General features: G+C 45.8%; 1 protein-coding gene across 5 annotated transcripts in view; it reads right to left on the reverse strand.

The window, feature by feature from the left end:
* The window catches only part of TCF20 (transcription factor 20), a 161625-nt gene that overhangs the window by 22620 nt on the left and 112358 nt on the right, over positions 1–26647 (reverse strand). For all 5 annotated transcript variants that reach the window (XM_070411237.1, XM_070411238.1, XM_070411236.1 and 2 more), the window contains one exon: positions 14208–19949. In XM_070411237.1, coding sequence (XP_070267338.1) covers positions 14208–19949 — 5742 coding nt within the window. The remainder of the gene's footprint in view (positions 1–14207; positions 19950–26647) is intronic.

Genomic DNA, 26647 nt, shown 5'->3' on the forward strand with positions numbered 1-26647 from the left:
TGAGCGGTGGTGCCTCACGTGGTGGGCACAGTGCAGGGCATCAGTGTAGCAGGATTCCGAGGAGAGGACACATGTGGCCCTCATTCTAGAAACTACTTACTCTTAGAAACAATCCATTTACAGAAGAGAATGGTCTGGATTTAGAGCAAAATTTCAACTGGAATTCTCAGGAATCGGTTTAATTTCAAATGACATTTTCTGAGAAATTGAAGGCAAGGCTAGAAATCTTTCTGGAACATCTTGGTCCACACTTTATTGGATTAGAGTGATTATTCTCTATTGCTTCAGAGTGATAATTCTATTATTAGGCATATTCTTGTAAGATGCTAGGTAGAGACTAAGCTTTATCAAAGTGACCCCAAGATACAACTTAAAACTTGCTTTTAAAAATAAATCTCTGGCCCTGGCCGGTGTGACTCAGTTGGTTGGGCATCATCCCATGCACCAAGGGTTGCTGATTTGACTCTTGGTCAGGGCACTTGTGGGGGTTATGAGCTCAATCCCGATAGGGGGTATGTGGGAGGCAGCTAATCGATGTTTCTCTCCCCACCCCCACTCTCTCAAAATCAATAAAAAATTAAAAAAATACATCTCTGGTAGCAAGCTGTTTTTCTTATAATTTGTTTATCTTAGAGTGAAAGAAAAAAACCCTAGTTGAAAACATGTTCCAGTTAGCTGACATCTCCTGTATTGTCCTTTCTGATATTCAGTGGGGTTATTTTGTTCTTGGTCCCTGCCTCAAACACAGGCAGTCTAAAAGGACAAAGAGCTGAAACCGGTTTGGCTCAGTGGATAGAGCATCGGCCTGCTGACTGAGAGGTCCCGGGTTCGATTCCGGTCAAGGGCATGTACCTGAGTTGCGGGCACATCCCCGGTGGGGGATGTGCAGGAGGCGGCTGATCGATGTTTCTCTCTCATAGATGTTTCTGACTCTCTGTCTCTCTCCCTTCCTCTCTGTGAAAAATCAATAAAAATATATTAAAAAATAAATAAATAAAATAAAAGGACAAAGACATGCCATAAAAAATGGAGAGAGAGCTGGGTGTGGCCATGCAGCTGGGGCTCCATGAGAGGAAGGAGGCGGCACCTGGCCTGCCTCCCACCAACTATGGGCTTGGACCAGTCCATTCATTTCAGCCTCGATTTTCTCAACAGTACACTGGAAATAAAATACCCAGCTGGGGGGGAGGGGGAGGGAGCAGAGTGGAAAATCAATCTCTTAAGGGAATTCATGAGGAACCTCCCGCCCCCAACCCTGAATGTGCTCAACAGTGAAGGAAAAGAATATTTTAAAAATGACATGCAGGGTATCCCTAAAATACCCTGTATAAAAATAGAAGGAAAAAAAGGAAGTCCCAGCAGGGATCCCACGGGACGGAGAGCCCGAAACAACGGAGGCCTGGCCTTACGTGCAAAGCCATGGGACGCTGGAGCTGAGGAGCAGCATGGACATCAGGGCTGGCTTTTAAAACAATCCACTCCTAGTGATTAAACTTAAACCCATCAATGCTACAACTTCTGTGCAGCTGTTCTGAACATTTAGGTCCAGTACTTAACCACACTTTATTCCCCCCTCAACTACCTGTTTTAATACAGACACTTTTTATCGATGATAATGTTTTCTAGACAAGCACTAGTACAGGGACTAGTAATTCTTTCTACCAAGGTGTCCACAAAGCTGAAACTGTTTAGAATGATCACACATGGAATGAACATCATCTGTGATGGGCACAGGTGCTGGCTACTCACTGTGGGTGTTTTGTGTTTTTTTAAATTCTTACCCAACGGTATGTTTTTAGTGCGTTTAGAGAGAAAGGAAGGGTGTGGGGAGAGAAACATCAATGTGAGAGAGAAACAGATCAACTGCCTCCCACATGTACCCTGACCAGTGATCACACCCACCACCTCGGTATGTGCCTTGACCAGGAATGGAACCCACAACCTTTTGGTGTACGGGACAACACTCCAACCAATTGAGCCAGGCAGCCTGGATCTCGCTGTGGGTTTTAAATGTTCTAGAATTCCCTGACTAACTCTAATTCTCCTGGGTTTATAGTCTTCAGATTCAGCAAGACTAAATTTACGAAGGCAAACAAAGCAATTTCCCAAATAAAATGCTTCCACTTGCCACAATTTAAATGAGTACCAGTCTTCACCTCCAATATTAAAGCGTTACAAAAAAGATTTGGTTTAATTGTTTTCTCTTGCACAAAATGTCTATTGTTAATACATATTCTTCATAACTCTATCAGAGCCAACATAGATTTCACTAAGGAGGCTTCTCTGGGCGAGCCACACCTGTGTTTCTGCCTGAACCTATGTGTGCTTTATCTTGCCCACAGGTGCAAATACTCCATTAAAATAATTCTAATCAGAGGTTTTCTTTTGTAATAGGAGAAAGAAGCTGTAACTTTTTTAAAAACAATACACGGCATAACTTTGTCTAGGAGAGTTTTTACATGTTATGAAAAGGGGTTTGTCACCCTAGCCGGTTTCGCTCAGAGGATAGCGTGTCTGCCTGTGGCCGAAGGGTCCTGGGTTCGATTCCGATCAAGGGCATGTACCTCGGGTGCAGGCTCTTCCAAGCCCAGGTCCCGAGGGGTGCGTGCAGGAGGCAACCAATCGATGTGTCTCTCTCACATCGATATTTATCGCTGTCTCTCCCTTTCTCTCTGAAAAATCAATGGACAAATATCCTTGAATGAAGATTTTTTTAAAAATGGGGTTTGTGCCCTTTAAGAAGCTAAAAAGGAAAGGGCGGAAGTTCATGAGGTTTCGGGCAGTAATTAGTGTTTTCGGAGAACCAGAGAAAAGGTGGGAATCCAGCAGGATTCGGAGCCCCTGCAGCCCTGGGAGAAGACACAGAACGGCCTGTTCTCTAAGTATGGAGACTTGAAATTTAGGCTGCACAACACTATGTATTAGCTTATTTTTATTTTACCCTTTGCTCAACCATGGATTGGCTTATATAGAGAAACCCTTACCTTTTGTGCTTTCTAAATAAAAAAAGGTACCTCGTAAAAGAAATTACCTGCCAGGAAAGTGACTCTGGGTATAATCCCATTTCTCTCCCCAGTTCATCCCACCCAGGAGGTGGGTCTATGCTTCCTTCCGGAAAGCCAGTTACGGTGCTGCTCGATTTGTGAGGCACCCAGATTTAGCTCTTCACAGTTTCAGCTGCAGAAATGACTTAATTTACTGCCACAATAGGCCTCTTTTAACAAAATTTCAAATACATGCGGCTTATGCTGGAACTGAAATCGCCAAAGAAGCTCCAAATTCTTGGCTCTGGAGGGCTTTCTTATCTTTACTGCCTCGCTTCCTACTTGCCCAGATTAACTTCCACCTCAACCTCACCAATCCTTTCATCTGCTCATCCCTTTGAGGGAATTGAGTATTTATGAGTTAAGGCCTAGTCGGGCAAAGCCACCTTATTCTGGAAGTTCAAGGGCAGGAGCCGCCTGAAAAGGAACAGACAGCAGAGGCACTTTTATACGGGGCAAAGTTCCAGCAGAAAGGAACTTGAAAAAACTAGCCGGCCTTGGCGGATTTCAGCTCCTGCCAATGCAACTACCCACAGGGTCACTGGTCCCCACACCCTAGAGCTGGCCTGCCAGATCCGCCAACCCTCTCTGCAGGCTGCTTTACGGGGTCACTTAATGAGGTGATAATGTGTGCGATACCGCACAGGGCCTTTCAGGTCACCCGGCTCCCACAGCAGTGCTTTTCTTCCCAGAAACACTGCACTGGAAGGAAAAACTTTGTCCAAACCTAGACTGGGAGCTCTGGTACCAAAGTTAGGGACTATCAGGGGTGGGCAAACTTTTTGACTCGAGGGCCACAATGGGTTCTTAAACTGGACCGGAGGGCCGGAACAAAAGCATGGATGGAGTGTTTGTGTGAACTAATATAAATTCAAAGTAAACATCATTACATACAAGGGTACGGTCTTTTTTTTTTTTTCTTTTTAGTTTTATTCATTTCAAACGGCCGGATCCAGCCCGCGGGCCGTAGTTTGCCCACGGCTGGACTAGCTTATGATCGAACTTTGGTTGTCTCTAGCTTTAGTTGACTAGTTAAACAGAGTTTTCAGAGTTGATTTTAGTCAATGTGCAGCAGCCCAGGAGTTTTTTATCCCCAAGAAAGTTTAAGAACTATTGGCTCAATCCATCTTCAATGGATATGGACATTTTTTCTGTTTTAGAAACTTAATCCCAGAGTAGGAAAATACTCAGGAAGAGGCCAATCCTCACTTCAACAGCCAAAGAAAATGGAAACTTGCAAGTAACAGGACCAGGATTCGAAATCTTGACCAAATTCAATACTTACCTCCCCCACCTCCAATTTTTAAATGCCAATAGACTGTCATGACATGTCCCATTTTCCCTTACAACAACCTGATAGGAGTCCAGTTATTAGCGCCATGAGCCTTCCTGACTCACCTGGCCCTTTGGGCAAGTTAGCGCAGCCTCTGGGAGCTTACATAGACCTACCCCTCGCAGCACTCACACTGTGCTGATCTAAGCTTAGAAACTGTCAGAAATTCCTTAATTCCAAAATAGTCATACTTCTCTCCTTAGACTTCGCATGAACATAACACACTTCCTGACTTCCCCATCACACCTGTTCCTCCTGCAGGCCTTCCTATTTCAAGAAATGGCACATTCACCCAGAAACCTGTTTCCACTCCCGCCCACACAGGCCACAGGCATCCGCCTCTCCAGCTGCGTTCCCCTCTCCCTTATTCAATACCATCTCCCCACACTGCTTTGTTTCTGATCGTCCCTACAGCCCCTGTACCCTCCGTCTAAAATTCACTCTTGTCACCCTGACGAAGTGGCTCAGTTAGTTGGAGTGTTTGTTGCCCATACATCAAAAGGTTGCGTGTTTGATACCTGTGGGGCACATACCTAGGTTTCAGGTTCCATCCCAGTTGGGGCACATACAGGAGGCAACCAATCAATGTTTCTCTCTCACATCCATATTTTTCTCTCTCAAAATCAGTAAGAACATATTCTAGGGTGATGGTCAAAAAAGAAAATTAAAATGTGCTCTTGTGAACTGTAATAGAAAAAAAAGGATAACAACTAACTAAATAAAAATAAAACGCTCTCTAGTCTCACAGGCTGGCTCATTATTCCCATCTCAGCTCCTCAGCACACTCTACCTGATTCCCAATCTAAGGCAGCGACCTGGTGATTTGTTCCTGACACCTAACAGATGCCAACCAGACGGCTGAATGAACGAGGACAGGGTGCCAGTAAACCAGGGTGTAAGCCGGCACTGGCATGGCCATACTTGGGTTTTTAGAAAGATCACTTCAAAGTAGAGGATGGAGTGGGAGTGTTCAAACTAAAGGGTATGGAGACCCATTAAGATGCTACTGTGATGAGAGAGGATGCTGGTTTGGACCAGTTGGGTGGCAGTGAAGATGAAAGGGATTTGAGTTACATAGGAAATAAAAACAGGATACAGTGACTGCCTGGATGGGAGAAACAGGGGAAGGAGAGGAGTCTAAGATGGCTCCAAGGTCTTTGGTTGGGCAGAGGACATGGAACTAGGTGGGGGACACTGGTTTTGAGGGAGGCCAGTGGGCAGCTGGACAGATCTGGAACTTGTGTTTTGAGTCATTAGGTCATGTTCTCATAAAGTAACTGTTTCTCTCGCTTCTTCTGAGTCAAAGTGGAGGCTGTCCTCCAGATGGCCAGTCTAGGACAACAATCACCAGTGTTAGGACCCCGAGCCTCACACTTTTCTCTCAAGAGGCACACACTGAAATACACCACCAACGAAACCTTGTGCAGATGCCCACTGTAATGAAGGTAGGCCCGCGGCGATGGTCCCTGGCAGACTGTGCCTTACAAAGAGCTACCAGGATAAGCACTAAGACACTGTGTAAAAGTCAGATGTAAAGTGTTTTGGTGATGAGACTGAGTGAGTTTTTTCCATAAGCTACTTTATAGTTTCAGGCAGAAATTTGTTTTGTTGACCTTGGTCACACACATCCGCTTCTGTGGCAGTTCTTCAGTTCTATTCTCCTACCTCACATGACTTCACAACAGTATGCTGGCAACACGTTCAAATCCAGTGTCCTCTCAGAAGCGCATGCAGCCCAAACCACTCCACTTTCCTGGCAAACAGGAACAGGGTCACATGGGGTTGGATTTTCTCTTCAGTTTCATTTCTCCCCAACACGCTCAGTGACTGGACACATCTTTACTAACATGACATGTGAGAACACCTTGTAGAACAGGCACCAGCCGGCAGTACTTAGTTCCTTTTAAAGTGACCTCCACTCAAAAGCCTCTAGGACAGTGGCTCTCAACCTTGGCTGCACGTTAGAATCACCTGGGAATCTTTAAAAAATCCTGATTTCTGGGCCTCATCCTCCAGAAATTCTGTTTCTTTGTTATGGGGTGGGGCCACAACATTAGTAACAAAGAAACAGAATTTCCGGAGGATGAGGCCCAGAAATCAGGATTTTAAAAAGATTCCCAGGTGATTCTAATGTGCAGCCAACGTTGAAAACCACTGATCTCAGAGCTCTCCTAATGCCTTATTAGGGGGCACTCCTGAAGAAAGGCCTTCCACATATCTGAATTTTCTAGACAATTGAAGTTATTCAGACTAGGAAAACTATGCACAGAAAAATGACAGCAAATTGAGGAAAAATGTTAAAATTCCAAATTAATAATCAATGCACATAAAACATTAAAATTAATAGGAAACAATAGCAATATCACCAACACAAGAAATAAAATTAAAAAGAATTATATATTTAAGACCATCCAATGCCATTGAGGTTGTAGTAAAATGTGGGAGAGGGAGAAAAAGAGAGAGAGGGAGGGAGAGAGAGAGAGAGAGAGGGAAAGAGAGAGATTGGTTGCCCCCAGTATTCACCCCAACCAGGGCTGGGAATCGAACCTGCAACCCAGGTACACACCCCTGACTGGGAATCAAACCTTGACCCTTAAGGTTCATGGGCTGACGCTCTAACCACTGAGTGACACAGGCACCAACTTCAGATTTTTAGTGGTTTTCTAGCAAGGACTCTGTCATCCTCTGCCACTGGGGATCGAGCCTACAGCCGAGGTATGTGCCCTTGACATGAATCGAACCCATGACCCTTCAGACTGAGGGCTGATGCTCTAACCACTGAGCAACTGACTAGGGAGACCTTGTTGGCTCTTTTAACATATTAGCGATAACTAGTTTACATTACAGGAATGATCTCTCTACACCTAAAAGAAATAAACATTGTAGGAAAATTAAGTCTTACAATTTGTCATGATTTATTCTGTAAGGTAATATAAAAAATAAAATTCAAAACTGCAAATTTCACATGAGATTCCTTAGAATTTAGAAAAGCCAAATTTTGAGTTTAGTCTCAAGGTCATCGTGTAGTGATAAAAAAGAAGAGATAACTGTTGAGAGCAAGAGGTAGTAGATAATTACACAACTTTCCGCTATAGCTAACAGTCATGGGAACAGAGGTGAGCAGGCCTGGGTGCCTTGATGTGTAATGCAGACAGGCTGTGACAGAAGTGTGAGCTCTGATAACAAAGACCAAGTGACTGCCAGGGAAGGGCAGGTGAGGGAGGGAGAGAGAGTAAAGACGCGGGAGGGGAAGGAAGAGTGTGGGACTGTGAGAGGGAGGGCGAGGGGAGAGGGAGTCCAGCAGAGGTCACTGTGGGGCATCTGTATGGGAGGTGGGAGAGGGAGAGGGACACTGGAGTGAAGAACAGGATGCTGGTATCAGCATCCTTGCTAGGCTTCTAACTTGAGCACAACATAGATGGGAATTCACGGAGCATCTAGGATAAATCCTTTATTTTACAGATAACCAGGAAGGAGAACTGACCTTTTTTGTTGTTTTAACATGCGGTAACATTTTAGTAATGTAATCAATGTATTAATACTTTTATGCTTGTCAAATAATATTTTTGTCACAATGTGAAGTAAATCAAGGAGGATGTTAGGCTGTTAGCTTGGGGGAGATAAATTTTTTCCATTATTTAAACTTGTATTAAAAATACACTTTAAGTATTATTTTTAATACACTGACCCCATTTTTTTTTTTTTTTTTTTTAACTAAAACCAGTTCTTTAACATATACTGTGGGGTAAAAAAAAGACGAAAAATTCTGCATGGTGCTGTCAGCCTGGTGGGGGAGGAGGGACTGGAACAAGTACAGGCAAAGCTGGGCTGTGCTGTCAAGGGACACACCAGAGATCCATGGTTACCAGGTCCCTGTCTGATGCCACAATCCTCAAGGCCTCGCATTCCTAAATGTGTCAAAGGTAATTTTTACATACCAAGTCACATGTATGCCTTTTAGAAGCAACTAACTCTGTCACACCATCCATGCCAGAGGTCACTGTGGATTCACATATAAAATTACACCAAGATAAGTAAGCAGAGGTCAAAGTTAGACAAAACCAAAGAGGACTGCACAGAAGTAAATGGATTAAGTCCTACACTCAGAAAAGGAAGGAGAGTGAAGACTGTATGTACAAGAATTTCGTTTTCAGCAATTTTCAGAGTAGTGTTACACTTATAGGAAGAGGAGCCACTGTCTCTTGAGTACTCCATATTATTTTGTTATATCATGCTTGTCAAAACACCTGATAAATACATAGGCCAAAATGGGTCTCTAATAAAATATATGTGGCCTTATCTCAACATAATAGGATTGAGAGCATGCTTATTAAACAGACCAAAATTGGATGCATCTGCTAAAATCTAAGATAAAACCAGACTCAAACGACCTTGACAATTTGAAACGTCATCAATCAAATTAAATAAAAGAAGGCAAGTTAGTGTAATTTTAATCTGTTCTTGAGTACATTAGAATAAAAGCTAAGCATAACAGAAAAGGATCTTGTAGTCATAGTGGAACATCAGCTCAAAGAGCCAAGAAGCATAACTTTTTAAACCATTTTTAAAATCAACACATCACTAAGTCTGAGCGTATGTCACTAAAGTTGAGTCTTCCTTTATTCTAAGGGTAATGGAATGGTATGTTCTCCCTTCCTATCTCACTGGGTGGCTTGGGAGAATAAAACAGATGTGGTAGTCTTTTAAAAAATTAAATTCAACATAAAAGCCAGCAGTCTATTCTAAAAGAGGGAAGTAAAATAAATAGAATAGACTTGAGGAAAGAGAAAGTTAATGTTTTTAAAGGGCAGTGGCAAAGTGAGTAGGTACAATCCTCTTAATATAATAAAAGTCCAGGGACCAAATGGCGGAATGACCAGAACGACTGGTAGACCAGACATTATGATGTGCACTGACTACCAGGGGGCAGACGCTAAATGCAGAAGCTGCCCCCTGGTGGTCAATGCGCCACCACAGTGGGAGCACCGCTCGGCTGACCAGGATGAGCAGCTGCTCCTGCTGTGAACCCCGGGGCCGATGAGCAGGAACCTGGGCTGTGATCGTTGCCTCCTCGCCCCAGGCTCCTACTCCTCACTCCCTGCCACCTCCTCCTCCAGACGCCCACAGGCCGCCACCAGGCTCCTGGAGCTGACCCCAGAGGTTGGGAGGCAAGTTTGTGACTGTGGTGGGACTGAGGTCTACTCCGTCACCTCTCAGTGCTATTGAACCTGGGCCCGGCCTTGACCGGTCCCCTGGAGAGGCGAGTGCTCCAGCTCCACAGAAGATGCCAGACCTGGGAGCAGCCGCTCAGAGGGCAGGTCCATAGCCGCTAGGCAGACCAGGACAAGTGACACTCCCACAGCAGCCGATCCCTGCAGGCCACGCCCCCACCATTGCACAAATCCCGTGTACTGGGCCTGTAGTATCTGTCTATATAAAAGGCTAAGCGACTGGCTGACCAGCTGGTAGGTATGATGCACACTGACCACCAGGGGGCAGACGCTCAACGCAGAAGCTGCTGAGCGACAGCAACTTTGCAGAGTGCCCTCTCACACTCTGGGACCCCTCAGGGGATGTCGGACTGATCCCCACAGGCCAGGCCGAGGGACCCCACTCACTCTGCAGATGCCCTTCGAGCCCTGGCGCCACTCCAGGTGCGGCCAGCTGGGGTGGGACCATGGGCGGTTGGCTCCAGCGCGTGTCTGGCCCGTCTCGCCCAGTCCCACCCCGCTGGCCACCTTCTAATTAATTTCCTTTCAATGTGCACGGATCCGTGCACCAGGCCTCTAGTAAAGTAATAAGCTGAAAGCTGCAATATGAGATTTAAGATTGGTCATGAAACTAATATAATGTTATACATCAATTATATTTATTTAAAAAAAAATATTGCTCAACTGTTTGTGTTCTGAAACCTGTCATTAAAGGAGATGGTAGAATTTGCAGCCCTGATGGAGCTATCTGAAAACTAAAACATCTAGGTGTAGAGACTCTATTCTATAGAATTGTAGGAACAGAAATACCCATTTTTATACCTTTTACCTTTAAATAAAGCATTCCAACTTTTTATTCCTTAGAACACATGATTAATTTGAAGCACTTATGAAACAGGTGAGGCAGCAATTAATATTTTAAAAAACAAAAAAATTATTTTCAATGTTCTGTACCCAAAATGCTTCATGTTATTTTAACCAGTTAGTCAATGCAGGTTATGGGGGATGGGTTAGAAAAAGACCGATTTATCATATTCAGTGGATATGTTCCAATTATAACATTCCAGATTTTATTTTAGGATCAAAGCTGACAAGTAATAGACTAAATTGTCACTTTCTGAAGACATGGATTCCTGATTAGGAATTTAAAAATGCAAGCTCCACTGTTTACCAACCTTTGGGGATGATGGGAATTGTGACTTAGGGTGGTCACATCATTGTTGAGTACCTTCTACTTCCTATAAACTAGACTTTGATTGAGACACAGGATCGAAGGCTTTGCTAGGCAGGAATTAGCCCGATTACTGGTTACCCATTATTTTTATAGAATGTTCAAAAGTTTATACTAAGACAGTGGTTCTCAACCTTCTGGCCCTTCAAATACAGTTCCTCATGTTGTGACCCAACCATAAAATTATTTTCATTGCTACTTCATAACTGATGTTGCTACTGTTATGAATCGTAATGTAAATATCTGATGCAGGATGGTCTTAGGCGACCCCTGTGAAAGGGTCGTTCGACCCCCAAAGGGGTCGCGACCCACAGGTTGAGAACCGCTGCTCTAAGAGATAATAATAATCTATGTTGTAATGAAGAAAACACTGATGGATGGACATGACATACACCAAAAAGTAACAAATAAACAGAACAAACCAACCCACCAAATATTTTAACTTTCTAGAGGAAAATTGGCAAGCAGGTCATGAAATGGGACAAGATGATGATTAATGGATTATTGAGTGCTTAGACTTGACTATTTTGGAGAATTTTGTACTTTAGCATCTTAAATGTTGTATCACTTTAAGACTTTTGCATTTTAATATGTCACTGTGTCTAAGAAGTAAATCTATTTCAAACTTGGGGTTGGAGTGACATCAACAATGGAGACAGGGAAGGAAACAGAAGAAAGAACATGTGGGAAAGACAAGCCCCTTGTGTTACAATTAGAATGCTCGAATTTAAAAAATATATAAATTTCACATTAATTACATTTTAACTATAGTTTGAGTATTCCTTTTTTATCAAACACTGCTAAAAATTCTGGGGATAATTCAATGATAAAAGGGTGGGAGAGGACAGTAAAAAGTGTCCAAGAATACTATGATTCTGGCTGATAAAATTCTTATTATGATTGAAAGTCATCTGTATAATTGTCAACTATAAGTTTTAAATATAAATTAATACAAAAAAATCTCTCATCTAATTAAATATTGTAGTTCAAACCATTCACTTACACATCAGTTTCCCTCCCACAAAAATACAGGGATAAACTTTTAAGACAAATTCATGAGGACATGAAGAATGGGAGAGGAAACAACACACAAGAGATGTCCAAATTCTGTGGAGTATTATGCTAAGTAAAATAACTCAAAGACAAGTATCACATGATCTCACTCATAAGTGGAATCTAATTAACAAAATAAACTGATGAATGGAGTGGATCCAGAGACATGGAAGCATGGAACAGAGTGTGGAATCTCAGAGGGAAGGCGGGGGAGAGGTGGGTGGGTGGGTGGAAGGTAATCAAACAAAGACCTTGTATGCATACATGCATAACCCATGGACCCAGACAATACGGTGGTGAAGGCCTGGGTGGGGGTGGGCAGGAGGGGTCAATGGGGGGGAATAAGGGGACACATGTAATACTTTCAACAATAAAGATTTAAAAAAAGATGTCCAAATTCTGGAAGCTGGAAATAGAATAGACAAAGAATAAGTGAATCAGCAGACAGAAAGGAAGCAGAGAGAATGAGTGCAGTAGAGGGGTCCCTAGAAAGCCAGCCCTTTGTGGCACAGATCCTGAGAAAGCAGTGTCTCAGAAAGTGGGTGCTGTAAGATGGGGCTGGCAACCAGAGCATTAACTCAGAGTTTGTAAGAGGAGTTGGATCCCTAACTCAGCCCAATTCAACCAGGTAACTGTCTCTTTAGAGCAGTGGTTCTCAACCTTGGCTGCACATTAGAATCACCTGGGAATCTTTTTAAAATCCTGATTTCTGGGCCACAACATTAGTAACAAAGAAAGAATTTCCGGAGGATGAGGCCCAGAAATCAGGTTTTTAAAAAGATTCCCAGGTGATTCTAATGTGCAGCCAAGGTTGAGAACCACTGCTTTAGAGGGATATTCAGAAAAGAGAAAGCTCTCCAAGATATCAGAAATTAAGATAACTAAAAGGTTAGATGATAAAAATTTAAGAAAACATGAAAAAATTAGAACAAAAAGGCAGAGAGAACACAGAACAGGAGAGAAAAGATAAAGCCAGAGGATCAACTCAGAAGGTACAATACACCTAATTAACAGGAATTCCAGAAAGAGAGAACAGAGAAGACAGAGGGAAAGAAATCATGCAAGAAATAACACACGACAAACTTCCCAAACTGAAAGGCATGAGTTTACAGGTGGCTAAACCTCACAGAGTAGCCAGCACAATGAATAAAGACTGACCTCATCGCCTATTGTTCTGAGATGTCAGACCCCAAGGGAACATGAGAAGATGCTCAAACCTTCCCAGGGAGAAGACAGAACACACATATAACAAATGAAAATCAGAACTCCAGGCCCTGGCTGGGTAGCTCAGTTGTTAGAGTGCCGTCCTGATATGCTTCCTGATAGGTTTCGGGTTCGATCCCAGTCAGGGGATAAATAAGAATCAATCAATGAATGCATAAATAAGTGGAACAACAAATCGATGTTTCTACTTCTCCCTCCCTTCCTCTCTCTGTAAAACCAATCAACCAATTAAAAAAAACCCCAAAACCAACAACAACAAAAAACACTCCTCTTGTCCTCTCAACTGCAACCCTAGAAGCTACAGGACAAGCCAGCAGTCATGACACCAAGATAGTAAGAGAAAATGATTTCAAATCTAGAATTCTATACCCAACCAATCTTCAATTAAACATGACTGAATAATGACATTTTCAGTAGGCAAAATCTCAACATATGTACTTCCCATGCACCCTTTCTCAGGAAATTGCTAAAGGATTATACACTCCATTAAGTAAAAGTCCAGCTAAGAAAGGCAAAAATACAGGATTCAGGAAAGAGCACCTACTAGGGGGAAGAAACAAATAATGGTGACGAACACCCTAGTATAATAGTTATGAAACAGACCTAAAGAAAAACATTTCAATGGCAAAGTTTAAATTAGAGAGATGTGGTCCAAAAAAAATAAAAAGCAAATAATAACATGAATTAGTAATTTTAGAGATATGAGAAGTTTTAGAAAAAAGGATATATAGCTATAGCATACTTCATAAGTATTAGATGTTGAAAAATGGATCAATAAATAACACAAATAGCAGAAGCTTATTATTTAGAAACAGGAAACCAGCAGAGGAATGAATCAGAAGTCTATCTCAGGAGGGCCGGAGGACGTCTATTTTAATAAGCTGTATTGCACTAGCGTGACTTTGTAAACTATAAACACATATTATTGATAAAATCAGAAGTTAAATAAATCTTCCAAATTTCTGCCCATCATTTGGGCCTAGCGGCTTTAATCTGGAGGAATTACAACATGATATTAAGACTAAAACAGTAAGGCTAAAATAGGTAAAGGTGGAAGAAATAGAACCAAAAAGAAGATAAAGAGCAAGCTGGTAAGAATTTCTCGTACTCACCATCTCTCGGGCTATTTCCAGCGCTTCCTGCAGGCCGTAGAGCCTGCCGCAGACCAGGTAGATTCCATTGGCCCAGAGAATGCAGCCCTCATGGACCCAAAATTCATTGCTGTCAAGAGGTAGTTCAGGGATTTGTAACTCCAGCTCAGGGCCACCTTCTGAAGTGGTGGGCACAGAGGGCTTTGAGTCCAAAACAGTCTTTTCGCTGCCGCCCTCTGTGGTTGCTTTTTTACAGGGAAGCCCCCGGGCCAGGGACCGAGGGCCTCCACCACAGTCTTCCGAGCGGTGCCGCCGCTTAAACCTGGGGTGGGCGGCCAGGCTCCTCTGCTCCTTCTGCTGCTGCTGCTGCTCCTCCTCCTCCTCAGTGTCCGTCTTGGAGCCGTTGGAAGCGCTTTTGTGCCGTACCTTAACTTTGCTCTGCATTTCCGTGGCCCTCTTAGGAGGTGGGTTTTTCGGGAGAGTGGCTGCATAATCTTGGGGATAAAAGGGTCCAAAGAGGTCACCCATGTTCCGGTAACTGGCCCACTTGCCACACAGACAGCAAACCAGGTGGCCCATCACAGAAGACTCGGTCACCACAGGTCCCTGCAGCATGAAGGACGAGGCTGGGAGCGCCTTGCTCTCAGTGCTGCTGGGTGGCGGGGTCAGAGACCTCTGCCCCTTCCGACCCCTCACCAATTTGGTCTGTTCTTCTTCTTCAGCATTGATGATTGTACAAACGGCTCCAAGTTCACACTTATTTACTACATGAATATAAGGGAAAAAAGACTTGTTCTTGGCATCACTTTTATCCAGTGGCTGGGTGGCATACTTTAGTTTGATCTCAGGTTCTTGGGGTTCTACGATGGGAACTGCTTGTTTGGTTTTCCGCTTCCTTGGCTGTGCCCCAGGCTTCCTTCTCTCCCTCCTTTGTCTCTGCTTTTTTGGCTTTGGCTCTCCATCCGCAGAACCTTCTGGTATCTGGGGGGGCTGAGGGGGTGGAGGTGGTGGCTGCTGCTGTTTCTTTTGCTTATTCACACTACCAATGGGCCTCCCCTTCTTCTTTCCTGAAGGGAAGTACCCCTTTGGGGGGAAACCCTCTGGTTTGGGGGAAATCGTCACTGCATCGGTCTCCTTCTCTTCAGCCTTCGGATTTGCCTCAGGGGCCAGTCCGCCAGCTGCAGGTACAATCTTTGAGTCAGGAAAGATTAAAGGCGCTGCCCCACCCAGGGAACCATCTGGTCTCCCTTGGTTACTCCCAGGTTTCTGTGAGGTTGCGGATGTCATGGCACCAGGGGGTTCCTTTCCAGCAGTGACCGTATCTGGGTGTGTCTCAGTCTTCATTTTGTCGTCCCCACTGCCACGCCACTCCTCTGAAGACCTTGCAAGAGGCTTTTCTATGTTCAGCTCCTTGTTTGTTGGACAGACCAGGTCAGATACCACCTCACCCTTTCTCTTCTCCATCTTGGCCTCCTGAGCAGCAACACTCCCACCTTCAGGAGGGCCGCTCTTCAAAGACAGTATGTCATCCAAAGTGACTGTGTCTCCCCCAGCCTCTGCACTGTTCGAGGACGCACTTCTCCTAATATTTGGGGAAGTGATCTTCTGAACTATAGCTTCCAATTTCAGTCCCCGTCCTTTGCGTGGGGGCAGGATTTTGGTCTTAGCAGGACTTGTGAGGGTAACAGGAGGGCAATTTCTATTGTCTGAACTTGTGAGGTCCTTGGCGGATTCTCTCTTGGGGATGGACTTGAAGTCCTGGCTGTGAGAAAGATGGGCATAGGAATTGAACGCTTTATCAGCGCCTTCTTTTGATGGGTGAAGGAGGCGTCCTCTATCTTCAATGTTGCTGTTTTTCGAGTCTTGTGACTGTCTTTTACTGGGAATGGGAGAGATAAAAGAACGGACACGCCTCCTCATGATGAGGGGGTTTTGAGAAGAATGATCCTCTTGCCCTGGAAGCCTCAGCATAACATTGCTAGGCTTGGATGACTGTGTAGACTCAGCCAGTCCATGCCCATCGGTCTCATGGGGTGGTCCATATCTTTTTTGATTGGACATTCCTGGAGGGCAGCTGCTTTTGGCTGGAGAAGTCTGCCGAGAAAGATCCCAACAAGATTCTTGCTGTAACTTCTGGGAGCCATGCTTCAATTCGATGCCTTTGTTAGACAGACCATCACTAGACATGAGGCAGCGCCCTTCCTGACCGCTGGGGTCATGGTAAGTCCCCATCGGTGGGCCATACATCATACCATCTTTGTCATTTTTCAGAGGGCTCCGCACTCTGTCCAGGAACTGCTGCTGCCTTGGGCTCTTCCGGGCCCCCTCCTGCCTGTGCTGGGCCGCGGCGATCACTCCCTGAGCAGAGCTGCTGCTCCAGTCCTTATATTCCTCTTGTTGCTGTTGGTACATCTGCCTCTTGTAATGGAGCTGAGAATTCAAACCTGCACTGGGATCCCCATAAGCATGAGCCCGCGTGTTTGTGTGATACGCAGAGGCCAGGCTTTCCGAGTTGGGAGAAAAGGGAGCATGTAATGAACTCCGGTTGGCCCTCTCTGAAAAGGTCATATGTGGGTTCATGTGATGAGGGTCTCCCCCTGGGCCCCTGCTCCTCCCGGGAGACATCTTCAGTTTTTCTGAAAAGTCATGATACTGAGAAGGGGACCGACCCCTCATGCCCTCCCGACCACCCATTCTGCCAGCGACCCGCCGCATGGGCGTGGGTCTGCTGTCCTGAGGGCCATAGTCTGAGATGGAGTCATGGGCGGCAGCTCCAGGGCTGGCATTGCCTCGGTAAGACTCGTGCTTGATGCTAGCAGGATGGCAGTGGTCTCCAGATTTCTTGTTGTTGAAACTAGCTTGGGATTTGGATTGCTCAAAGTCTTCCTCTTTTATCTGCCCGCTCTGGGATTTTAGTTTTGTTTCCATGGACACCAAACCACCTGGAAGAATGACCGACTGACTTAAACTTGGATTGAGACGTTCATTCCTCCCAAGTCTGGTGTCAGCACCCATGTGCCCCAGCGAGTGAGCCCCCGGGTCCCTGACAATCTGTCTTAGTGGAGAAATGTCACAGATCACTGATCTTCTTTCGGAGAGGGAACCCCCGGGCTCATGGGCTGATGACTGAGGCTCTATTTCAAACTTTCTGGGAATTGGATAGTCAGCCAAATTGATCTGTTTCATTTCTGGAGCTGAGCTGCCTGATTTCCTCTCCCAGGGGCCCCAGTGGGGGTTTTCTAATAGGGACCCAATGCTTTTGTTCAAAAGGCCCCTGCTAGCTAATTCATTGGTTTGACTAATTAAGACATTAGGCCTCGAGGTTCCTTCTAGACCACCAGCCATGCCCTGATGCTCCTGAGTACTCCTAGAGTATCTCCTGTCAGGGTGGTGGTGGTAACCCTGAAGCACTTCCTGCAGGAGGCTGGGGAACTTCTCATTTCTACCCTTCCGCTCCCCATGGCCAGTGAAATCCCCCTTATCTTGTCCTGTAGGATACTGAGGAAAGCCACCGACACTTCTTGGCATGGCTGACCCAAAGCTGTCTTTGTAACTATAGCGCAGGCTTCCGGGAGATTTGCTAGGCTCAGTTCTGCCTATGAAGCCAGGGCCTACTGTGGGGTGCCCGCTCTGGCCATTGCCCTCTCCATTGTGGTTGGGGTTATCGCCACTCTTGTTTCCTTTGCCCCCTCCTCCCGGAGGCTCTGGCTGTGGAACTGATGCATGACTGATTTCCTTGGGCCCACCCGTGCTGGGTGGCCTTTGAGTGGCTGTGGGATCATCCTCTTGAGAGCCTTTATCTTGCCCACCAGGCTTTTCTGCCCGAGTCGTCATGGCTTCCCGGGAGACAATCACCCCAATGGTCTTCTCATTGACTTTTGGGTTGCCCTCGGATGATGATGGCGTGTCCTTAGCACCTGGCGAGGCCGCCTCTTCTCTGGCTGCAGGACTGGCACTGAGTCTGGGGGCTTCATTCTGAGCGCCTTGTGCTGGGGAGGAGCCGGCTTTCTCTGAGGCTCCACCCTTATAGGTGGTGTCAGAGCTAGTGCTCTGACCACTCAGCTGCCTGACTCTCTCGCCTTGGTCCTCAGAACTGCTGGAGCAGCCTCCATCCAGTGACTCTGCCATGGGGGACTTCAGCTGTTCTTCAGGCTGGGAGGAGCCTTCAGAGTTTGTGCAGCTGTCTGCTTTCTTGGAAGAGGAGGGCCTCTTGGAGGTCTTCTTCTGAGGTGTCAGGGCATCAGAAAGTAGCATGTGCTGGACAGTATTAGGAAGATTGGCCACTTGAGTACTCAGGGCACTCAAACTACTCAACCCAGGGTCTGTCAGGCGCTTTTCTGGCACTCCTTCTAGTCCAAACCCTTTGAAGCCAGCAGCATGAGAATTAGGACTGGGCATCATCGATGGGGTTGGGCTGAGCTGAGGCATTAACTGTAGGATTCTGTTTCTAGAACCCATGGGCACACTGCCTTGCCCGCACTGGAGATTCTCCCCACTCTGCATAAGAGGAGATGGGGTCGAGCTACAGCTTGGAGACTGAACCACAGAGGCAGCTGGGGAAGGGTTAGAAATGGGGCTGAAGTTCTGGTGGAACTGCATGGGGGATCTCACAGGAACCTCGGGCTGGTTGTACTGCCCCACTTGGCTCTGCAAGGGCAGCTTGGTGGCAGCGTTGGAGTACTGCATCACGTGCTGTGGAGCGTGCTGCTGCTGCTGCTGCTGCTGCTGAGGCTGCTGCTGCTGAGGCTGCTGCTGTGGCTGCTGCTGCTGTGGCTGCTGCTGCTGCCCCTGCTGGGTTCCTTGTGGAATCTTTGCTTGTTCAAAATTTTTCATAGATTGAGGCTGATAGCTGTAATTTGATTGTGAACCATAAGCCTGTGCGTTAGAACCCACATTATGCCCTTCATACTGGGATCCAGCATTCACACTGTAACTGCCATCATAGCTCTGGCCAGACTGGCTGAAACGCTGCGGTGACGGGAAGGAGGAGGAGGAGGAGGAGGAGGCGGCAGAAGATTGGTAGTGCTGGCCAAATTGACCCACTCGTAACTGGTAACCAGCGGCAGAGGATGGCAGAGTTGAGGGCCTCTGCATTGGCTGCAGATGGGACGAGCCTGACGCTGGCTGGCCAGTGGCTTGTGGCAGAGGCTGATGGGACTGGTAAAGCTGTTGTCTCAGCTGCTGGACTTGCTGCTGCTGCTGCTGCTGGCTGGATGCCTGCTGCTGGTACTGAGCACTCCCTGGAGAGAAAGGCCCCGTGTAGTCCTGCTGATAATGAGACACACCACCAAGGCCAGAGTGCTGTGCTTGAAACTGGCCCACATGACCCTCACTCCCATACTGATTGCCAAAGCTGCTCCCCTGGGGGGGTCCATAGCTCTGCACAGGCCCAGAAGGCCTTCGCTGAGGAGGCTGCGGGGTGCCTGCCGCCACGGGGTCTTTGTTGCCTGCCATGTAGTAGAAGTCTCCAGCCTCTTTCCTGAAACCCTGGTAGCCTTGATGGCCAGAGGTCTCGCTAGCCATTGCTGCTGCAGCCGCTGCTGTCCCTCGCCGCCCACCACCACTGCTGCTGCCACTGCTGCCACTGCTACCACCTGCGCCCCCAAAATTCTGGAACATCTGGGCCTGGCGAGGGCTGAACTCTTCTAGCCGGGAGGAGCTGTGTACCTCCTGTGGGTAGCTCTGCTGGTTTCCGTGGTAACTGCTTTGCTCCCGAAAGGACTGCATACTGTTCAACAGCACAGTGGCGGGCCAACAGCCCTCCTGGAAATGAAAGGAAAAAAAAAGAGAGTGAGACATGCGTCCTCCTAGTACAAATAAATCAAGTCTAGGTGATGGAGGGGCTATGATAACCCAGCTGTCCAGATGAAACTGACTGGTTTGAATTTCATCTCCTTTTATTTCTTAACCTATCCATTTCTGAAAATGAAAATATGCAGAGAAATGGTCTAAAGAGTGAGGCAGAAGTCTATGCTAGTATGAAAAGAAGCACTCTGGGTAAAAACAAATTCAATACAGTAAAAACCTCATTATTAAATGAGCCCCCCCCCCCCCAAAAATAAATGAGCCCCCTCCAATTCAACTGGGTAAAAATATAGGACTGTGTTATTACTCTCAATTAAAAAACAGCAATTTTAAAATATTTTCCAGTTATGGTGGGGAGGGATGAGAAGAACACTTTCATTTATTTGCTTTCATGTTATTAGACTGGTTACTGAACTGAAGAGTCTAAAAAATAATGATGCTATTCCACTGCCTAACTCCTCCTGGAATTTGAGAAATGGACTGGCCAGAGAACTGGTCAATCCCTTGTATCCGAATGCGTGTTACAGCAGGTCACTGTAATTCCCAGCTACCACAGGGGTGCCTCACTGCAGTCAGCCACACAAACTTAAGGAAGGGTAACCTCTTCTTGACACATAACTGTGTCCAAGGCACCCCTCAACCATCCATCAATGCACAGGTACAAAGGACAAGGCTGCATAAGTCAAATAGCCGTGACTATTCTTGAAGATTCTTTTTGGAGGTCTGCAAGACGTTCCAGCACCTCTGATCCCCACATAGTTTTTATTTGGCAATCAGAGTTATTAATGGTGATTACTATAAAAGAGGGAGTAGAAACAGTCACTTTGGAGGACAGCAAAAGATAAAGAAGAATTCATCAAGCCTAGGACCTAGACTCTTCCTAAAGTCACCTGATTGGGTCAACACTTTGTAATACCTCTGCTAATGTAATTAGCACATAATAGAATGCTCTTTTTAAACAGTTAATCAAGAGCTGATTTTACTTTGTCTTTTGCCTGGGCCTGCCTAATTCTCTCAGAGTCAGAGATGAATAAGACAAGGCCAAACTGTTCCAAATGACTTTAAAATCAATTATTTAAAAAAGAAGTTATGACTCGGCCGGCATTGCTCAGGTCATTGAGTGCTGACCTATAAATCAGGAGGTCAAAGTTTGATTCCAAGACTGGGCACATGCCCAGGTTGCGGGCTTGATCCCCAGTGTGGGGTGTGCAGGAGGCAGCCAATCAATGATTCTCTCTCATCGTTGATGTTTCTAGCTCTCTCTCTCCCTCCTTCTCCTCCTCTCCAAAATCAATAAATATATTTAAAAAAAAAAAGAAGTTATGAAACACACGTGAGCTAGGGTAAGTTAGGACACATTTTTCTACAATGGCTTATGAAGTTAGTTTCTTAGTTCCCTCTCAGGGGGAGCTGAAAATGGAGTTATTGGCAGAAAGGTGGCGATACTTTTAAAACGTAAGTCAGGCCCCTCATGTCCAAGCCCTGCAGTGGTGCCCCATCATATTCCAAGTGAAGATGGCCTGGAAGGCCCGGCTCCCACCCCACTGCCTCTGTGACTGCCTCTCCTACCCTGCTCTGCTCTATTCCACACTGTCTCCTAGCTCCTGGGATGGGCCACTGGTATTTCTACACAGGAACTTTGTTCTTGCCTGTGCTCCTCTTCCTCCATAGCCACATGGCTTGTCCCTCTTCCTTTGTCTCTAAGCAAATGTCACCTGATTAGTAAGGCTTTCCCTGGCCATTTTATTGAAAAACAGCTAACTACACCCTTGCCCAGGCTTTGCCAATCTCCTTCCCCCATGTTAGGTGCTCCCCAGTACTTACTCCTAGCAGACACGGATATGCTACGTGTCTACTGTCTGTATCTTCCCCACTAGAATATAAGTTTCCTAAAGGGCAGAGACTTTGAGCCTTGCTGCATTATCATGTCACTGAAACAGTACGGAGCACACGGCAGGCCTTCTTGTGAACCAGTAAATGGTACAAGAACTAGGCCTTAAAGAACTAGACAGAACTTATATAAATGGAACATGGTCGATCTAAAAGCAGAGCTGAAGATGCTGAAGGCTTGCCTATCAAATTCTCCAGGTTCAGTTCCAAGGGGAAAAACCCAACTTGAATCCACATAAGAGCCATGAGGAGACTTCAGAAAGTAAACACGGATCAGGGCTGAAGATGGCCAGTAACTCCAAACCCTAGAAGCTTGACTCACTTCTTCCTGAAATATCTTACGTCTAAAATAAGTAGACGAGGGGCTGTTACTTTGGTATTAAGTTTGATTATCATCACATGACCCAAAGTCATCTTTAAACATTCAAATAATCTCAGAATCTAAAGGAAACCATTTCTCATCCTCTTCAAAATGCCTTCACAACAGACTATTTTCTGGGTTCCAATGAATCGCTTGGCAACAGACACTAGCTTATTGTAATGTTCGACCTCACACACTAACCATTAATGCACAGAACACTACTATCCTCACTTCACAGATGAGGAAACCAAATCACAGAGTTCAATGACTCCTGAGCAGCAGCAGTCTGCCCCCTTGTTCCTAGCACTGCATGACCCAGAGGGTCTACGATAGGGACAGTTGGCACGTGTCCTGTCTGAGGTTGGCCTTGAAAGTGGGTGGCCACTATCAATACCTTTTAAATATGTCCTTCTTTCTCCCTTTGGTCTTCTCTACATGATAAAAGGCGGCTGATGGTTTAAAGCCAACAAAAAGACTAAGTCTGGCAGTTTAATGCAAAGCTTCCTAGAAAGAGAATCACCCCATAAATTAATACATGGTTGTTTAATTAATCCTTCTGTAAATAAAATCAGGCTTCTGAAAAATTCAAGTATATAAACAATGTTGCCATTTGCTCCAAATTTTTCCTAAACAGGAGCCCTAAGAGCTAAGGACAACTCACTTTAACATCAGTATGTCCCACCTTATGCCGCCTATTTCCTAAGAAAACCCGAGCTCCAGAAAAGAAAACATTTAGGTACAATTCCTTCGAAGGCCTGTTCTCAGCTCTTCTCCCCCTGTTGTTATAGTTCTGGTTTATGGACTAGATGGAGAAAAAAACAACAACAAAAAACAAACCCACAGCCAAGTACCTCCTGTGAGGTACCAGTCAAGCTAAATATTCTTAGCATACAGGAAGTATTTGAGCACCAGAAAGTGGGTACAAGTCCATCTTTTTTAGGAGTCCCAAGTAAAGCAATTAGAAAACCAAGTATATCAGAACTTAAGAATGTAAACCCAGCCAAACCGGTTTGGCTCAGTGGATAGAGCATTGGCCTGCGGACTCAGGGGTCCCGGGTTCGATTCCGGTCAAGGGCATGTACCTTGGTTGCGGGCACATCCCCACTGGGGGGCGTGCAGGAGGCAGCTGGTCGATGTTTCTCTCTCATCGATGTTTCTAACTCTCTATCTCTCTCCCTTCTTCTCTGTAAAAAATCAATAAAATATATTTTTTTAAAAAAAGAATGTAAACCCAGAGTAACTGTAATTTTAAACATTAGCATATAAAACAAGCTACTAAATAGATCATTCCAATACTATCCCAATTTCAATAAAGCAAAGCATCAGTGTAATCAGTTTTAAAGCATTGTGATTAATAATGACAACTGCCTGAATTTCTTTGTTTAAATGAATACAGATGTAGTTAAAATCTGACACTTCAAAGGAAGTAGGTCACCCACTGGAATCTGTATACATACTCTGCAAATGAGGTTACCAATGCACCTCCCTCCCCAACTCTCCCTTGGCCTGATTTCCCTTTCCTGGTCTTCTCACACTTTCCTAACTTTCTGAATGGTATCAGAAAGCCTCTGGCGGTGACTAGTAAGTGAGGTCCAGAACTTAGTGCCTTTACGTTCGCCGGCCCAGAGTCCACATGACCTCACGACAACCACTGCAGCCGCGTCTCCCTCCTAGCACGGGGCCTTGCTGTCTACAGGAAACCAGCAGCAGCTTCCTTTGTCTTCTTCCTTCACAGGTCGGACATCACCCCACTCCCCTCCACAAAGTTCTCCAAACTGTCCTCAAGGCAGTTTCCTGGAGAGAGCTTTTCAAGGACCCGCTTCCTCTTTTTTTTTTTAAAAAAAAAATTAAATATATTTTTGTTGATTTCAGAAAGGAAGGGAGAGGAAGAGAGAGACAGAAACATCAATGATTAGAGAGAATCACTAAATGGCTGCCTCCTGCACATCCCCTACTGGTGATCGAGCCTGCAATCCGGGCATGTGCCCTTGACCGGAATTGAACCTGGGACCCTTCAGTCCACAGGCCGACGCTCTATCCACTGAGCAAAACTAGCTGGGGCCCACTTCCTCTTTCATTTCAGGTTTAACCAATGATTTTGTGCTCATTCTCCTTCTTTGCCCTGAAGGAATGCTTCAGTCCTCAAGACATTAACAATATATATGCAGCCCTGGCCAGATAGCCCAGTTGGTTCGAGCATCATACCGATATGCCCAGGTTGCAGGTTCAATCCCGGGCCAAGGCACATGTAAGATTCAACCAACAAATGCATAAATAAGTGGGACAACAAATTGATGTTCCTCTTTCTCTCTTAAAACAACAACAACACATATGCTTCTAGTTATCGCCTGGTGGGTTTTTCTCTTTGCCCTCCAGTCTCACTCCCCACCCATCTCCTTTCTACTCTATGCTCCGGGAGGGGGCACCACAGAGATTGTCAAAAGGCTCTGCTGCCCCTCTGGCATCTGGCCCAGTTTGGTTGGGAAAAGGCAGGAGGAGAGTGAGGAGGAGGAATTCACTCTTCTGGCTCCTACCCTGCAGCCCCTGAGGCTGGCTGACGGCTACCCTCTGGTGGGGCAACTTATTAGTAAATAGCTAGCCACCTTCTCCAGACTACAGGAACTCTTCCTCCTCTTGCCTTTCAGGCCTGTGGATAATAACAATTCCTGCTATTGCTCGCCTAGTGTCCCTTAACCCTGACCACCTTTTATAAACGGTCCCAGTTCTGCACTGGTCAACTCAGCAGCATCGTGATCACCCTCTTTCTAAGTTCTCCTCTGCAGATCAGGAGCTGGGAGCTACCTTTCCAGAACCCTTTCCAGCATGGTCCTGGTTAGAGCTGGCAGAGAAGCACCAGAACGATTTGGAAGGCAGAGGAAGGGAGGCTGACACACCCAGAGGCAGCTGCAGCAGGCACAGGCGCACCGTGGCTTCCCCGGGTGCTTTCGTCTCAGATACTCAGGAGCAGCTTCCCTGACCTTCCAAGGGATGGGTAAGCCCTTAATCCCTCTATCAAAACTCTTCAGACCTGGCATGGAAAGCTTCTCCCTTCCTGAATGAACCCAAGATGAATGATATAATTAAACGCTCCTCAAATTCCCCAGTTTGAGTGTGCCATCTGTTTCCTACCAGGACCCTGACTAATATAGTTCTTCTCTCATTCCTAGTATTTCAGAGTAGAATATTATCACTTGGGGAGTGAGAGACTTCTATTTCATGCAATATGGCATACCAGAGGGACTGGAAATCCTCCCTCAACAAAACACCTAGAAACGTCAGACCAAATGTACAGCCAAACAGCAAGCAAGTAAGACATGCCCAAGGTTCAAACTGGAGGGATAACAAACACAGCAGCAGGCAGGTGCTGGGCTCAGACTGCTGGGGTGGCGGGGGCGGTGCGGGTGTCTGTAGGACTTAACAGCCATATGGCAATGTCTTATGACCACGCAGGGACAGAAGACAAGACTCCAGACAAGGCCTAGGTGGTAACGGGGAGACAGAGCAATCACTTCTGCACATGAAGACTGAGTGAGCAGTGTCACTGTGTCTAGATTAATTTCTATAAAGGTGACAAAATATATTTATTCTTGGGAAATCACCAACTCAATTTTAATGACCAAAAAAGGTGGTTCTTTCTTCCACTGACCCAACTTACCACCCTCAAGAAAAACTACAATCCTCTTAGATACCCTAAGTAAGAAGCTTTAGAATAACCCCAAACTCCTTTAACTCTGCACTTAAGACATGACCTAATCCTGCTACTCCTCCATCTCCTGTAGCTGCCCTCACCTCCCCAGCCCTATCACTGACATTTTCATCTTTCTGGGAGCAGCATAACATCTCCAGAAGGTCCCTCTCCCAACACCAACCACGTGGAGCAGCTTTTCGCCCCCTGCCATCCTGACAGTGCTGCTCTCCCACATGCTGTGAAGCCACTGACATCTTCAGCCCAGTTTCTGCTCCGCTCCCCCTATCAACAAACCTGCTCGGCGCCAGGCGCCCTCTGCACATCGCCCACTCACTCTGAGGCCTGCTCTGAAGCATCCCTAGGTCCATAAGCTCCTTCCTGCCCTGTCAGGCCACATGGCTCTCAGGATCTTAAGAGGCCCTGAAATGTGATCTTCTCCACAAAGTCTTCCTTAAAGCAGAGATTTTGCTGGCTTTTCTCCCTCAGTAAAAATAAACAATGAAGTGAATTTGCCTTTCATCAGTATATAGGTATGTGCTACTGATGAAGCAGTGTCAGATTAAGAAACTTTGTGGTACTTATTTATTTTATTTTTTTTAAAAAAGAGGGTATTAATATGGAGAGAGTGTAGAACTGAGGACTCGATAGTTTGGAAATGTTTTTGGCTCCACTGACCCTATGTGGCACAGAGGGCTCTCTCTAGCATTGAATCGAAGA

The sequence above is a fragment of the Myotis yumanensis genome, unplaced genomic scaffold (assembly GCF_028538775.1).
Source record: "Myotis yumanensis isolate MYYU_CA2020_CCGP unplaced genomic scaffold, mMyoYum1.0.hap1 SCAF_3, whole genome shotgun sequence".
NCBI lineage: Eukaryota > Metazoa > Chordata > Mammalia > Chiroptera > Vespertilionidae > Myotis > Myotis yumanensis.